This window comes from Hipposideros armiger, unplaced genomic scaffold (assembly GCF_001890085.2).
Source record: "Hipposideros armiger isolate ML-2016 unplaced genomic scaffold, ASM189008v1 scaffold_278, whole genome shotgun sequence".
NCBI classification, from domain to species: Eukaryota; Metazoa; Chordata; class Mammalia; order Chiroptera; family Hipposideridae; genus Hipposideros; species Hipposideros armiger.
This window is the reverse complement of record NW_017731628.1, coordinates 530,044-547,295: the sequence shown is the minus strand read 5'-3', so window position 1 is coordinate 547,295 and position 17,252 is coordinate 530,044. Positions and strand designations below refer to the sequence as shown.

At 42.6% G+C, this 17,252-nt stretch overlaps 1 protein-coding gene across 1 annotated transcript in view; it reads left to right on the top strand.

The window, feature by feature from the left end:
- The window catches only part of PHLPP1 (PH domain and leucine rich repeat protein phosphatase 1), a 178,903-nt gene extending 161,852 nt beyond the window's left edge, over positions 1 to 17,051 (top strand). Inside the window, exons 15-18 of the mRNA XM_019657689.1 lie at positions 3,151 to 3,255; positions 10,196 to 10,390; positions 12,984 to 13,212; positions 15,502 to 17,051. Of these exons, the coding sequence (XP_019513234.1) occupies positions 3,151 to 3,255; positions 10,196 to 10,390; positions 12,984 to 13,212; positions 15,502 to 16,626 (1,654 nt within the window). The 3' untranslated portion in view covers positions 16,627 to 17,051. The remainder of the gene's footprint in view (positions 1 to 3,150; positions 3,256 to 10,195; positions 10,391 to 12,983; positions 13,213 to 15,501) is intronic.
- The last annotated feature ends 201 nt before the right edge of the window (positions 17,052 to 17,252 follow it).

The following is a 17,252-nucleotide window of genomic DNA, read 5'->3' as shown; positions in this document are numbered from 1 at the left end:
TTTGCTGCATTTTAAGTACTTAATGAGACATTGATTTCAGTATATAATTGAACAATACTGTCTGAGTGTCCTAGGGAAGCCCCGGGGGACCTAGGCGCTCGCAGCTCTTCCAGTCAGTATGTGAAGTCTTGGCCCAAATCCCTCAGTCTGTCCAGACCTCAGTTTTCTCATCTGTAAGGGGAGGTGGCCTGCATACTCTCTAAGGTACTTTTCAGAACTAAGTGGATTATCAAAATATACTTCATCTTTATATAGGTGACCTTTGAGTATTTTTATAAGTAGGATGTGAAGTTTTGTGCTAAAAAATAATTATATCAAAATTTGTTGATAAATGGAACTAGCTGTTTGGAGGAACATGGACGTTGAATTCTTATCTCACCCCAAAATAAATTCTAGCTAAATTAAAAAGTTAAGTCTGTAAAATGAAATAATCTTTAAAAGTAAGAAGAAATCATATCAATATATTTACAAGCCAGAAAAGGACTTGTTAGGCCAAAAAGGAGGTGAGGAGATCACAAGAAGAGAAATCAGCATATGTGGATTGGTTTTGATATTTGTGCTATGTATATTTATACATAAAATACTTTTATGCATAAAAGGTTTAAATGTCTACTTCAAAAGCTACCAAGAGTAAATCTAAAAGGAATGATAAACTAAGAAGATACATTGGCAAAAAATATGAAAATAAAAGCATTAATATTTAATAGGAAATGTTCTTATAAGTCAGTAAGAAAAGCACTCAAAATAAGTACATTAATGTTTAACAAAAGAAGTACAGGTAGAAATATGAAAAGATCATGTTCAACTTTATCAGTGTATCAAGGAAATATTAAATAAATTGTTTACTCCCTCAAATTGGTGCTGCAGAACTGTAAAGTGATATAACTTTTCTTGAAAGACATTGGCCCTGTGTATCAAGCTTCTAAAAATATTCATGTACCGTGACCATGGTTTTCTATGGCAAAAATTCATTTTAAAAAGTAATCAGAAATATGGTGTTTATTTTAGGTACAGAAATAGTTGTCAGATATTCCTAATTGTATTAGGATAAATATAAAGTGATATGGGAAAATGTTCATGATGTAATTAGAAAAATGATGCAAAACTGTACATATAGAATGACCCCGCTGTTTTATATGCATGAGGGAAAATCTATTGGTTAAATTCTCAACGACGAGCATATGTTACTCCAGTGGCCTGAGCAACCACAGTGAAGCACATGTGTGCTCTCAGATTTAAGAGAAAATTAGTAACAGGCCATGAAATTGTAGTACTCTTACGTAAAAACACTACCTCCTGTTACACCTCGGAAAGACGGAGGTTCTTTAGTAACTCGGGAGAGTTTCCGTATCTAATGCACTACTTGTGCTTTTAGGGGTTGGCCTGTTGGTTCTCCATGAGCCAGGGTAAGTGAGTGTGGGGACCCTCCTGTGTGGCTGTGCTTCAGTTCCCAGACTCATTCAAAGATGTAGAACAGTCAGCCAGCATTCAGGCCACTTTGGACAGCTGCTGACAGCACTGTGTTCCGCGAGGCAGAGGTTACATTGCTGCTTCACTGGAAAGGATGACGGGGGAGTTTAAGGGTTATTCTTTTCTTTAATAATCAGGCTAGGAAGTGGCATTATTTCTTTGAAGGTTCTGCGTTCTGTGAAAAGTGTAAATGTCTTTAGGAATGAGCTTTCGGTTTTTCTCTAGAATTCAGAGGTAGCAAAGATGTCGACAGAGCCTTAAGGCGTGCCTTCAGAAACCATTGTACTGAAGAAAGTTCGGCACCAGGTCATCTGGAGCACAGATAATGGCAGCATAGCTTTTCTAATGCTCCACTTTAATTGATAGGGTTGAACTTTGACAAGCGGATATATAGCCCTGCTATAAAATACGGCATTAATTTGATTTTCTGTTGGCACCATCCCTGATTTTTATGTTTTTCAGCTTTTTAGGAGAAAGGGGAAGAAGTAAATATTTGCTGGTAATTGAGAGTAGAAACTGTGCTTTAATGGCATATTTTTAAATTTCAAAGAAATTGCCACCAGTTATTTCTAGAATCAAAATGAATACTATTAGATATTGATTTACTTCTTAGAGTTGAGTGGTTCTTAGGAAGGGTATTCAGTATTTGTTGTATTTTGGAGTTAATGAATGCTAACATAATTTAAATTCTTGGGTGTTTAGATGTTGTTTAAGTTAAGAAATTATGTACTTTTTCTCTTGTTTAAGTAATAAGGGGGAAAACTAGTGGCAATTTGCAAGTAAGCAGGATGTATTCCATTATATGGCAGCCAGCCTTTTTAAAAAACTACTTCACATCTGTATGACTTCCTGTTTGGGGGGGGCACTGAATGCTTTTAGCCCACTGGTTTTTAATCTCATTTGAGAGTTTAGCTTTTAATATTTCTGTTTTGGGTCCTGTGGGAGCAGAGGTGAGCTAAGAACTTGTCTCCCGGTTCAAATGTACATAGTTAATGAGCAATTTATTGAAACAAAACTCATTTATTTTGTAATTTTATATTAGTCTTAACATGGATAGCTGTACAAATGAAAGAATTGGAAGCTTCAGGAGTGGCAAGTCCTTGGTAATTTGGGTCATCGGAAAAGTCATGACGTGTTTTGCTATGTTTTTCGTTGCAAAAATGCATCATGACTTTTCCGACGACCCAATATTTGTGAAATATTTGAAAAGCTGATGTGGGCAGAAATTGGATTTGAGGATAAATGTTGCAGAATTCTCTCACACCATCTAAACACGGTGTAATTGTGGCCTTGGTTTCTGCCTTTTCATATCTGGGTGTTGGTGTTGTAAGAATACACCCAACTTAATAGTTAAATTTTTTTTTCTCATGCCAAGGTTGATAGCTGTGCTTTTCATTCCCAGGAGAGAGCAGCCATCTAGTGCGGTGTGTGTGAAGATCTCTCATAACCTCCATAGAATGCTGATAAAATCTAATTTTCATGCTCTGGATTTATGCCCCTTTGTTTTCATTATGAAGAGTAGCTAGTTCTTGTTGCTGATAAATATTTCAGATACATTAAACACAGCAAGAAACGGTAACTATAGAGTGCTTAGCAGGTGTTTTTCATTACTCGGATAAAGGTAGCAGTTTGTACATGTTTGGTTTCAGTGATTCCTGTCCCCTCTGTTTGTCTTGTTAGTAATATCCGCTGTTTCAAGATTGATCAGCCTTCAGCAGGAGATGCCTCGGGACCCCCAGCTGTATGGAGCCATGGCTACACTGAAGCTTCAGGGGTGAAAAACAAGTAAGTGGGTGAAGCGCTGGACTGAGAACTGCCTCCTGCCCACCTCCCGTCTTCAGTGGGGTGAAAGAAACCTAGTGCTCACACACACTTTCCTAATGCAGCTATTTTTTGAGCATATTTCCCCAAAGTGAGGCCCCTCATGACTTAGGTTTGAACATTAAGCTAAGCCCTGCTTGGCATCACATACCCTCTGAGAGAGATGTTGCTAGGATACAGTGTAACTGACACATTATATCTATGTGAGACTCCAGTGTTTGGAGAAGGCCTAAGTATTGAAATGCATCCCTGCTCTTTTGAAAAGCCCCTTTCTCTTTTTCTCTGAAGTCTGTTTACCAAGCAAAGCAGGATCATGTTAAAGAAGTACCCTTGATTGTCCATATTCGAGATCACTTACGTTACTGACCAGCCAGTGGTTCTGTGGAGCTGTTTCTATGATCTAAATTGACTTGGCAGCAGTTTGATGTCTATTTTCTGTAATATCAACTGCTTCTTACCACCAGGACTTGTCCATCTTAATTTCTTTTTCTTCCCTATTTTCACCAACCTTCCCTGTCTTAGATGCAATTGTTGATTTTCCTGAGAATTTTAATCCAGCTCTTCAGGCTTGCTTGCTTTTTGTCAAGAGGTGCTAATATAATAATTAATACTAGAATAGTAAAGAATCCTATAGATTAGAATAGCCATAATTTAACTGAGGTATAAGAACACAAAATATTGACAGTAGGGGAAAAACAGAAAGTGCAGGGTGATCCAGTAATAGCTAACATTAGTCTTCAACCCTGGGTGCACATCAGAATCAGATGAGAAACGTAAAACAATTCTCTAGCTTAGACCCACTGAATCAGAAATTTAAAAAATCTCCCCCAGGTGATTCTCACGTGCATCTAGGGTTGAGAACCACTGCTAGCCGAATACCCTTCGTGGAAAATAAAAAGTGGACTGTGGTTGCCGTGCTGACTGCTTTTCTTGGGGACAGAAGACAGAATCAGCTTAAGTTCTGGATCTAGCACGGTGGTCCTTCCCTCTTTAAGAGGATGATTTGCTGTTGTACGGACAAGAGAAGAGGTGACCTCCATTTCAACACCTCTGTTCCGTTTGCCCCAAAAGGCAGAATGACCAATGGAGCTTGGGCATTGCTTTTTGCATTAGTTCTATGTACTTTGCACTGTATGTCACTGTATTTTGAGGAGAGGGAAGTAATCTCATTCTTTGGAACATGTGAAGTTTCTTTCTAGAGATCTTTCTTTTTAGATTAAAAGACCGTCTGTCTCGCTTGCAAACACCAGTGTGTGAAACTGTTTTCTAATTCGTGAACACTGATGTGAAATCCAACACTGGGTTTTAAACATCCAGATAATTAAAATTTATTTTCTAGTCATATATTTTAATGAAGCAGTGGCCAATTAGATCTGTCTTTTCTGTATACTTCCCCCTTCCACAACTTTTTAATTTTTTTGTTATCGAACCATAATATTGGCACGGAAAAGTACATAAATGATAAGTACCCAGCTCTGTAGCACCCTAAACTGAAGACGCCTGCAGACCAGCACCTAGATCAGACACGAGAACGTTAGCAGCACCTCCGAAATCGCATGCCATCCCGCCCCTCACTTTTTTACCCTTTGGTTGTGCCAGCAGACGTTTCTTAAGTGTTTTCTTTTTGAATTGTAGATAAAGTGTTATGTACACAAGGAGCTTGCTGCTTCATCGTGAGGGGAGGGGAGCGCTGTGGCTGTCCCTGCCTCCAAGTCTCAGCAGCTGTCTGTGCTTTGTCCTCTCTCCTTCCCCTCCGGGTGCCATGTTGACTCCCTGACAGGTCATTTCAGATTCTTTAGGGAAACTCAAGTCGAGAACTGTAATTGGATAATTTAGGTTCTTCCTTAGACTAAAAACAAACAGGAAGCTTCAGCGGAAAAGAAGAATCACTACTGTACTCTTGATAAAACACATTATTATTTTTTTCTTTACCCCCCCATTTCGATTAGCAAGGGGGGCTTACAGAAGGAAGACAGAATTATAAGATGATGTAGTATTATTTTATTAAATTTTACCTTGCCACTAATTGCCACATAACTTGGGATGACTTATTTTTCTTAATAAACGGAGGCCAAAATTTCAAAGTACTGAGATAAGAGCCAGATTGCCCCGCTTTGAATCTGGGCTCTGTGCTTATTTGCTGTATGATCTTGGGCAGTTCTTCACCCTTTCTTTGGCATAATATCTTCATCTGTAAAATGACACTAAAAATACTAGCTGTCCTCATATGTTGTTGTCAGGATCCCTTGAGTTACATATGTGAAGTACTTAGAGCAACGTGTGTGCCATAGTAAACCCTATTTAAATGTTAACTACTATTATGATTAATGATAATGGTTAATACTATTATTATTTATCTCTAAACTCTATAAGGGACAGGATTCTATTTTCAGGCTCATATATCTGTTATCTAACCATGATATATATCAGATGCTTATAATTTTTTTCTTTTCATTAATCTATATAAAGTAAGAAGGTATAATTTATGCCAATTAAAATTCACCTTTTTTTGTATACAGCTCTGCAAGTTTTGATGAAAGACTGTCATTTTGTAACCACCACCACAATCAAGTTACAGAGCAGTTCCATCACCCCGCAAAACTCCCCCATGGTCCTCTGTTGTCAGTTCTTCCCCCACCCCCAGCCCGTGGCAGCTGCTGCTCTGTTTTTTGTTCCATTAGTTTTGCCTTTTCGAGAATGTCATATAAGTGGAATTATCGGTGTATAACCTTCTCAGCTAGCTTCTTTCACTCAGCATGATACAGTTTAGATTCATTGGTGATGTTGCATGTGTTAATGGTTTGTTCCTTTTTGTTGTTGAATATTATTCCATTGCGTGAATATATTATCGTTTGTTTATTCATTTACCATTTGAAAGATAAATTAGGTTGTTTCAAGTTTTTTGGAAATAGGAATAAAAATGCTATAAACAGTTGCATACAGATTTTAATGTGAACATGTTTTCATTTCTCTTGGGTAAAATCTATGAGCAGGATTGATGAGTCATATCATAAGTATGTATTTAATGTTATAAAAAACGGCTAAAGTGGCTGTACCATATTTATTCCCAGCAGCAATGTATGAGAGTTCTAGTTGCTCCACATCCTCGCCAGAACTTATAATCAGGTGGTGGTGGTAGTGGCGGTGGTGGTGATTTTGGCTATTCTAATAGTAATATCTCATTATGGTTTTAATTTGCATTTCCCTAATGACTCATAATTGTTGGTCATCTTTTCACATGCTTATTTATCTACCATATATGTTCTTTGGTGAGAATGTATTCTTTCACAGTTAAGTATGATGTTAGCTGAAGGTATTTTTGTAGACACCTTTTAACAAATTAAGAAAATCCCCTTCTATATATAGTTTTCTAAGAGTTTTTATAAAGGGTATCAAATTTTGTCATAGACTTTTTCTACATTAATTGAGATGATCATATTTTTTCTTCCTTAGTCTGTTGATATGATGAATTACTTGATTTTAAAATGTTGACTCGCTTTGCATTCCCAGGATAATTCCACTTAGTCATGATGTATTATCCTTTTAATGTGCTGCTGAACTCTATTTGCTGATAGTTTGTTGAGCATGTCTATATTCATGATGGATATTAGCCTGTATTCTTTTCTTGTGATATCTTTGTCTTGTTTTGGTATCAGAGTAATGCTGGCCACACAGAATGAGTTGAGAGTATTTCCTCTTCCTCAGTTTTCTGGAAGAGTTTTTACAGAATTGACATTATTTGGTAGAATTTACCAATAAAGCCATCTGGGCCTGGAATTTTCTTTGGTTTTTAATTAAACATACAATTTCTTTATTATAGGATTATCTCTGTCTTCTTGAATGACCTTTGATAATTTATGTCTTTCAAAGAATTTATTTCATCTAGTTTTTAAATTTATTGGCATAAACTTGTTCATAATATTCCATTATTATCCTTTTAGTATCTATTTAGTAGTGATGTTTCTCCTCTCTCTCATTACTGATATTGGTAATTTGTGATAATTGGTCTTTTTTACTCTGATCAGTTTGGTTTGAGGTTTATCAATTTTATTGATATTCTCAAAGAACCAGCTTTCTGAGTCATTGATTTTTCTGTATTGTTTTTCTGTTTTCTGTTTCACTGACCTCTAATCTATTTTTATTGTTTCCTTTCTGCTTGCTTTGGGTTTGTCTCACTCTTATTTTTCTAGTTTCCACAGCGGAAGCGTAGGCCATTGATTTGAGTTTAGGACATTAATGTTCCAAGCATTTAGAGCTATAAATTTATTTTTGAGCAATTTTTTCAGTATAGTTAGAGAACATACTCTGACTTGAATCCTTTAAACTTATTGAGACATTTGGGTCCCAGAATATGGTCTATCTTGGTAAAATTCTGTGTGCATTTGAAAAAAGAAATGTGTATTCATTCTGCTGTTGTTGAGGTAGGTTGTCAGTAGATCAAGTTGGTTGATAATGTTGTTCAAGTCTTAAATATTCTTACTGATTTTTTCTCCACTTATTTTGTCGATGACTGAGTGACTATGATTATGAATTTGTTTCTCCTTGTAGCTCTATCAGTTTTTGCTTCATGTATTTCAAAGCTCTGTTATTAAGTGCATAGACATTTAGAAAGTTATAGCTTCATGATGAACTGACCCCCTTTATCATTATGAAATGACTCTTTCTGTAATACTTTGTTTTCAAATATACTTTGTCTCATATTAATGTAGCTACTCCAGCTTTCTTTTGATTATGTTAGTATTTAATTTTTTTGTCCTTTCACTTTTAACCTACTTATCTCTTTATATTTAAACTGGATTTCTAATAGGCAATGGATAGTTATATCTTACTCTTTTATCCCATTTGATTTCCTTTTTGGGTGGTGTTTAGGCCATTTTTATATTTAATGAAGCCATTGAGGTGGTTAAGTTTAAATCTGCCAACTTACAATTTGTTTTCTGTTTGTCTCGTCTGCCCTTTATTCCCTCTTGTCTCTTTTTCTTCATTAAGATTGAATTTTTTTATAGTTCAATTTCATTTCCTCTGTTTGTTCTTATTAGTTCAACCTTTTGGGTATTTGTGGCTCATTTAGGGTTTATAGTATAATTTTGAACTTATTAATAAGGTTACCTTCAAGTAGTATTATATCACTTCACATACAAGAACCTTACAACGTGTACTTCCAGTTCCCCTCTCCTAGCCTTTGTGCTGTTGTTATCATATTGTTATAAACTCCAGAATTCATTGTTATAATTTTTTAACAGTTATTTTCTAAAGCATTGTTTCTCAACTTCAGTACTATTGCCATTTTGAGCCAGATAATTCTTTCTTGTTAGGGGCAGGGTAAGGAAGCGGGTATCCTGTGCATTGTAGGCTGTTTAGAAGCATCCCTGACCTATACCCACTAGATGCCAAGAGCACCACCCCAATTGTGACAATCAAAAATATCTCCTGGGGGCAAAAATTGCCCCCAGTGAGAACCACTGTTCAAAAATGATTTTTAAAATAAAATTTTTATATTTACTCACCTATTTGTCATTTCTGGCATACTTCATTCCTTATGTAGATCCAGATTTCCATCCTGGTATCATTTTCTTCTACTTCATGTATTTCCTTCTACATTTCTTACAGTGCTAGTAGTCTTTTGGTGGTAAATTCATTTATTTGTGCATCTGAAAATGTCTTGATTGCACCTTGATTTTTGAGAGCTAGTTTCACTGGTTTAGAAATCCAGGTTGACAATTGTTTCTATCCGTTATTTTAAAATGTTGGCTCTACTGTCTTTTGCATGGTTTCTGATGAGAAGTCTGCTATCATTTGTGTCTTTGTTTCTCCATAGGTTATGGTGTTCCTCTGTCCTCTTCACCCGCCTTGATTCTTGGTTTTGATCAATTTGATTTTGATGTGCTTCAATTAAGTCTTTTCCATTTTCTTTTGCTTAGTGTTTGTTGAGCTTGTTGTATCTGTAGGTTTATAGTTTCCATCAGATTTGAAATATTTTAAAATTTTTTCTGTCTTCTCTTTTGAAGACTCCCAATTCCTTGTGTATTAGGCTATCTGAAGTTATCCCACCACACACTGATGCCCTTTTTATTTTTGCCCCCAGCATTTTTTTCTCTGTGTTTCATTTTGGGTAGTGTCTGGGATACAGTTAAGTTACTTGGAAATAATGGGTTGTCAGAAAAGTCATGAAGTATTTTTTCTATGCTTTTCGTTGCAAAAATGCATCATGACTTTTCCGACAACCCAGTAGTTTCTTTGGATGCTTGGAGTGGAGACTGTGCAGGTCTCCAAAACGCTGCCTGGGAACTCTACCTGCCACATCCTCCTTCACCTTACAGAGACCACCAGGCCCTTCCTGGGTTTCTTTTCCCCATGATTCAGCCCAGAATTTTTTTCCAGGCAGTAAACTGGGCAGGCATCAGGCTCACTCTTTGACCTGTGCTTGTTGATTAATTTTTATTTTCCTGCCTTTTTTAAAGTTGAGACCTTTCAATGTGTTTTTATATTTTTTTCTTATTTTTTCCAATGTGTTAATTGTTACTCTATTTTTGTCCAATGTGGAATTTCTTCTAAATAACTGTTTTGTGAATGAATATGGACATAAGGGTTCAAAATTGTGTTATTTCCCATGTCTCTATTCTCTTTCTCTCACTGCCATTTAAGAATAATACCACCAAAAGATAGGGGTCTAGGAAGCCATGTGTGAAACATAAATATGTGTTAATCATTCTTCTGCTAATTTCTGCTTACAGAAGTTAATTGATAAAAATTAGCTGGGATTAGTTTACCTGTTCTTAATCTGTCTGGGGTCATAAAGAAAGAGACAAAACTGGAATAGGCTAATTGGAGGAAAAAAAGAGAGTCGGGTTGGGCGCAGAGAAGGAAAGATTAGACTTAGCACAAAAGCATTCTTGTTTTGCAGGTTGTGTGTTGCAGCCCTGTCAGTAAATAACTTCTGTGACAATCGGGAGGCCCTGTATGGTGTGTTTGATGGAGATCGTAACGTGGAGGTGCCCTACCTTCTCCAGTGTACTATGAGTGACATTTTGGCAGAAGAACTGCAGAAAACAAAAAATGAAGAGGAATACATGGTCAATACATTCATTGTTATGCAAAGGTAAAACTTAAGAGTCCCTGCTGTGGTTTTTTTTTTTTTTTTTGCTCCTCTTTGAGTGTTCGCCCCCTGGTTAGAAAAAGACGTACCGATAATCTCAAAGCACTATTGTAAATGTGGGTATTCAAGGTACATCCAAGCAATTTGGTTTTGCCCCAGCATCAGGGATGTACTGTGTTCCATCTGAGACATACTGATGTGACAACGTTGTAGGAGGCCGTGTCAATGACAGGAACTTCCTTTCTCTTCCAACTGGACTTCGCAGGCCTGTCACAATTCCAGCTTTTCACCAGGTTGTTTATAACACACGTCCCCCTCCCCCCAGAATACGTGAGCGCCAGAGGCTCTTTAGACCCGCTGGTGTGTGTACTTCTCTTTGAAATGGACTGTTCCTACCTCAGCTTGTTCACCTTTATGAAATACTGTCCCTGGTTCAAGATAGCGCAGTCCTTTGTGAACTTGAGATGGTCAGATTTTAGGCCAGGAGTTAAGTCTTCATACATTCTTTTCCCCCTTATTAAATGTTCAAGTCAATGTTCTAGCAGGATCCTAGGCCACCATCTATAGGGATGGTCACCATCGGAATTTTGGAATGTAGTTTGTGAGTCTTAGAGCTGAACGTTATAAGCATCCTCTCAGTCAAAGGATTGCTCGTTCTTTGTCACTTTAATGACTTGGTAAAGGAATTCCCTGTCTCTTAATAACTGTACTGCAAACACTTGCTCATGTGGGACCAGGAAGTAGAGAGTGTTCTAAAGGTCATGGGAACAATGGCAATCTCTTCTCTGTCTCTCCTTTTTCTCTCCCTTGATAATCTGCCAGACGAAGGATCTTTGTAGCAGGGGTAGAAGTATCTGCGATGGAGTGCTGGTCTGGAGCAGCTTTTAAAGCTGCCCTGAGTCCTGAGGAGGAGCTTGGTGGAGGCAGGTCCAGTGACATCTTTGCTGCTGGACTCACTTCTGCCTCGCAGATTCTCAGTGGACATGTATAGTTAGCAGTTAAATGCTGAGCAGAGCTAATATTTAGTGAGCCCTTTGTTCTCAATACCTCACAGCTGTCCATTTTACCCAGTGATGTAGGTAATGTTACTGTTCTTATTTTACTGACGGGAAACTGAGGTACAGAGAGGTGAAGCGCACTGCTCTGAGAGAGAGTAGGTGGGGCAACCAGGATTTGACTTCGGTGGTAAGATCCACAGAACGTCCTACCTACCAGGCACATCTGTCTGCTTTTCTGTTCTCATCCCCATCTTGTCCTAGCAAGAAAAGCAAGTAGCTAAGCGCACACACAGACACACACACACACACACACACACACACACACACACACACACACACACACACACACACACACACACACCGCCCCCCGCAAGAGGCAGGGCTACTTGTTACAGACCCTCCAACACTGGAGAAGAATTAAAAACATAAGAACCTCAAACTGATGACTAGCTGCACTTTTCACAACTATCCTCCTGTTGTTGGCTTGCTGAGAGGAATCATTGTGCCCTTGAAAGGAAGAAGGCAGTGCTGCCTTGGCAGGGCCTAAAGCCAGATCTGGCCATGGGTGTCCAGAACTTGGAGTTGGAGGCCCAAATTGCCAGCCCATCTTCAGGGTCATTTGTGGCCTCTTATTTTCCCTTTGTTACTAGGATATGGGATGTGTGGTGATCTTTTCGGCCCTCGGGAAAGCTGGATGTTCTTTGTGCATTAGACCTAGCGTGTGCACGTATGCAGCCCTGGCTCCATTGCTAGTGTTGTCACTTACCTAACCTAGACAGGGGACAGGAGCTGACAGTACCAGAGGGTGTGCCCTTGTAGATGGGTCTGTCTGTTAACCTTCTTGCTCGCACACTCAGGGTCAGTGGGGGCCAGGCAGCGCTGCCCTCTGTCCGGCCTGTGATAGGAGCCCCAGGCTCCTGTTGATCTGTGTGTTCAGTCAATCAGTGGATTAATGGTCCTGACTAAAAGCACTTTGGAGCCTGATTACAAGGATGTCCTTTTGGTGAATATTCTAGAATTGACATTACTGGCCCAGAAAGTGTTCGCCGTATAGAGCAAGAACACAAATGGGACAATATGTGAAAGCTCCTACCAGCAAACATCCTTATTAAAGGGGGAGGGCGGTCGGGTCATTTTGAGGGCTGTGTCAGTGGGTGTGTATGTTTACACCTGCTCCTGGTTAAGTGGTCCCTTCAGCTTTCCTCTCCGGGGAGCTGAGGGGTTGGGGGGCGGGCAGAGCTGCCTTGACCGTGGCCCGCTGTCCCTGGAGTGTGCTGATGTGGGAGTAGCAGGCGGGATGTGGCAGGACAGTGGCACTTTCATTGCTACATCACTCCTGGGGCTTTTAACGGTAAAGTGACACCTCACCCCACTTGTGAGCAGACACCTCTCTGTGTGCATGTGTGTGTCAGATTCCACGGGCTCTTTTCCTGTGAGAAATTGAGCAGTGCCGTTTTGGTGAATGAAGTTGACTCGAGCCCCCAGGTCCTGTTTCCTCCTAGCCCTGTCCAGTCGGTCGGACGCTCTTCTGTTAAATTAGCAAAACGAACACGTAGCAGGTTGTGGTTGGGTTTTTACCCCCTGTCTTTGGATTTCAGGAAACTCGGAACTGCTGGGCAGAAGCTTGGAGGTGCTGCTGTCCTTTGTCATATCAAGCACGACCCTGTGGACCCAGGAGGATCCTTCACCTTGACCTCTGCTAACGTGGGCAAGTGCCAAACGGTCCTGTGTCGGAATGGGAAGCCGTTGCCTCTGTCCAGATCATATGTCATGAGCTGTGAAGAAGAACTGAAGAGAATTAAACGGCACAAGGCCATTATCACTGAGGTGAGGAGAGCGCCTGAGCGATTTTCCTTAGGGCGGCGGGGAGGACAGGCCAGGGTCGTGCAGAAACCAGCCAGGGAGCACTTCCCTGCACAGGATGCTCTTTGAAGTTGATGTAAAACTAAAATTCCAAATCCTTAGTGTTCCAAAGCAAATTCTCTGCATTGGAAGGTGTGAAGACATTATAATGTACAAAGTAGTAAACGGTTTATCAATGGCCTTTCTGTGTCGGGCTGTGCCAAGTGCTCTGTGGCCTTGTCCCATCGGGCCCTCGCAGCCACTCTGCAGCAGTGCTGCTTTGCCGGGTGGCTGAGGGCCCCGGCCGTGCGGTCACGCTGCTGGTACCCGTATGCTGGCTCTGCCACTGGCAGGCTGTGACCTTTAAACCTCCAGACCTCAGCTTTCTTGTCTGTAAAGTGGGAACAGTAACGTGTCTGTCCTGAGGAAATGCAACCAGCTCTTATTTTGGTTCCATTTGAGTAAGGCCATGAGTGAGTGGTTTTCAGCCAGGAGCGATTTGGCCCCCATGGGACGTTTGGCACTGTCTGAAGTCATTTTTGTAGTCACAACTAGGGCAGAGAGTGCTTTGGACATGTAGAGGCAGGGGTGCTGCTCAGTATGCTCCAGTGCACAGGACAACCCCCACAGCAAAGAATTCCTTGGCCCACCGTGTCAGTAGTGCCACTGTTGGGAAACCCTGGGGTAAATCTGCATTATAACGGGTCATTACAGCACAGCTTCCACAGTGGGCTCTGGGAGATCTGCTCATCACCAGGTCGTCATATGATGTTATCACCTGCCGTGTGTCCCCTGCAGACACATATCTGCCCACAGGAGGTGTCTAGTCTTGTATGGGGTTAACCCCAGAATCTGTCAGCAGTGGAAGTAAGTTTGCAGCTCAGTAGAGAAAAGGACTGAGTCCAGATAGTCTTCGATAAGGGCCCTGAGCAAGACAGAGAAGCCTTGGGACCTACTGAGAGTCTGTGTCAATTTTAGTTTTCTGCGTGGTTTGGGAGCAGAGAGGGTTAAAATGGACGGTAGGCGGTATATCGGGGAGCGAAGGCTCTAAGATGGACAGCATGTACTGAATGAAACGCTCAACCTCACACAGTGCGAAGGTTAACGAATTCTGCTGCCTGCGTGCATCACACTGTGTCGGCCTCTCCCCCTCCTCAGTTTTGTCTGCAGTGCTGAATACTTGAGTCCCTTTGGTTTTGTTACTTCGCTACCTTGAGGCACGCCCCCAAAACACACATGCCTGCACAGATACACATGTGCTCATGTAATACACAACCATTGGTTCTGATGGGGAGAGATCTGAAGGGTTGGGCAGACCAGCAAGGGTGATTTTTGGCAAATTCCAAATTGCATCAGTAGAATCAAGGGAGCTGGAAATTGTGCTTGAAGCCCCGTTTTAGGAGTTTTCCTTCTCAGAACACTGCCTGCTTGTGCGTGTGGCCTGGCAGGATTGTGTGTGAGAACACCGAGCAGACGCCGTGCAGAACCCCAAGTGAAGGCGGGAGTGTTGGAAAGGAAAGGGCTGTTCTCTGGAAGAAACTGGGCTTGGAGAGCGGTGGTGCCCCTTCTCTACTACTGCGTCCTAGACGCACCCCATAAGTTGCATGTGTCGTAATGGAGCGTCCCTGAAAGTGGAGGCACAGGATGGACCTGAGAACCTCAAACTTGAATAAAGCATCGAGCGGGTGCGACGGAGTCACTCCGCCTCCCCTCCAGCTTCATAGTAAAGGTCTCTCACTGGCAGATGGTCTGAAACTTTAGCTCGTGATTTAATTGGCATGGGCCCAACTGAACTACAGCCGAGGGCCTCAGTCTCCTTTTGCCAGCACAGAAGCGACAGGAGCGGGCACGTCTCCTTTAGCCCCTCCCTCCCAGCTAGTCACACCAGGATGTTCTCCACCAACTTTTCTTACCTTCTTAAGTTTAAAATAGAGTCTCTCTGCCCTCTTCTGGACTTTGCGGTGGGTGTGCCTCACGTGTCTGCTCAAGACTGGCTCCCTCCAGGGAGGCACTTCCTGCCCCAGTGGTTTGCTCTGGGACCCAGTGTGACATGGTCCCAGTGAAGGGAATAGCGTGCTGTCCCTCCTCCTCCTGACCCACCCCAGTCATTGCCCCAGGTTTCTGATGGCAGGTGACGTTCACCACTCACCAGAGGGTGAGCAGCCCTTCCCACACAACGCTCTCCCCGGGGTCCCCAGGCAGGAGGCCCGAGGGACGCTGCACAGTTGACACACATGACCATGTTAACCTGTGTTTGGAAACCTCTTCTTCCAGGACGGCAAGGTGAACGGCGTGACCGAGTCCACGCGCATTCTGGGCTACACCTTCCTGCACCCCAGCGTGGTGCCTCGGCCCCATGTGCAGTCCGTGCCCCTAACACCCCAGGATGAGTTCTTCATCCTGGGCAGCAAGGGCTTGTGGGACAGCCTGTCCATCGAGGAGGCCGTGGGGGCCGTGCGCAACGTGCCCGACGCCCTGGCCGCCGCCAAAAAGCTGTGCACCCTGGCTCAGAGCTACGGCTGCCACGACAGCATCAGCGCCGTGGTGGTGCAGCTCAGCGTCACCGAGGACAGCTTCTGCTGCTGTGAGCTGGGCACGGGCGGAGCTGTCCCGCCGCCCAGCCCTGGCATCTTCCCGCCGTCGGTCAGCATGGTGATCAAGGACCGGCCCTCCGACGGGCTGGGCGTGCCCTCCTCCAGCAGCGGCATGGCCTCTGAGATCAGCAGTGAGCTGTCCACTTCTGAGATGAGCAGCGAGGTGGGCTCCACGGCCTCTGATGAGCCCCCGTCCGGAGCCCTGAATGAGAGTAGCCCGGCCTACCCTGGCGAGCAGCGCTGCATGCTGCACCCGGTCTGCCTGTCCAGCTCCTTCCAGCGCCAGCTGTCCAGCGCCACTTTCTCTAGCGCCTTCTCTGACAATGGCCTTGACAGCGATGACGAAGAACCAATCGAGGGCGTCTTCACCAACGGCAGCCGGGTGGAGGTGGAAGTAGACATCCACTGCAGCCGGGCCAAGGAGAAGGAACAGCAGCAGCACCTGCTCCAGGTGCCGGCTGAGGCCAGTGATGAGGGCATTGTCATCAGCGCCAACGAGGAGGAGCCGGGCCTGCCCCGGAAGGCGGACTTGGCCGCTGTGGGGACTATCGGGCGCCGGAGGGCTAATGGCTCCGTGGCACCCCAGGAAAGGAGCCACAACGTGATAGAGGTGGCTACGGACGCACCTCTCCGGAAGCCTGGAGGCTATTTTGCAGCCCCGGCCCAGCCGGACCCTGACGACCAGTTTATCATCCCCCCAGAGCTGGAGGAGGAGGTCAAGGAGATCATGAAGCAGCACCAGCAGCAGCCGCAGCGCCAGTGCCCGGTGGACCCGCTGCCAGACTACTGCGACACACCACTATGAGCCGCCCGCTGGCCACAAATAAACTAACCAGAAAGACAGCTGGAGGGTCTCCCGGGCTCACGTCAAACCAGGGCTCTCCTCCACACCCTTCTCCCAGACATTTCCCTGGCCTGTCTTTGCAGCTCGTCTGTAGGTTCTCTTTCTGTTGGTGATTTTTTAAAATAATTACCACTTTTCTTCTAGTGATGCTTTACCATTATGATTTAGATTTGTTAACTTCTTTTCCTAACATATCAGATGTGTAAAGACAAAGAACAAAAGGTTTAATATATTACAGAGAAACAGTTAATGATAATGTATTATTTTTTAAAATGGCTTTTTATTGTTTCGTTTGTTTGGAAGGCAGAGCAGGTTGCCAGTGCTAAATGATTTAATAATATTGTAATTCTGGGGGGAAAAGGCTTTTTTTTTTTTTTTTTTTTTTTTATGACTGACTGAGGTCCTGTGTGTACTGCAGAGCTGAATTCATTTCAACATGCCTGGGGGGAAAAAATTTTTTTTTTTTTTTTTTTTTGTCTTGAAAATGATAGACATTTGTAGAATATGGAGACTAACTCTTAGGAGTTGCTTTACTCTGTCAGGTGACTTAAGTCACTGGGATTCACTAATTTTCTCTGAGAGAACAG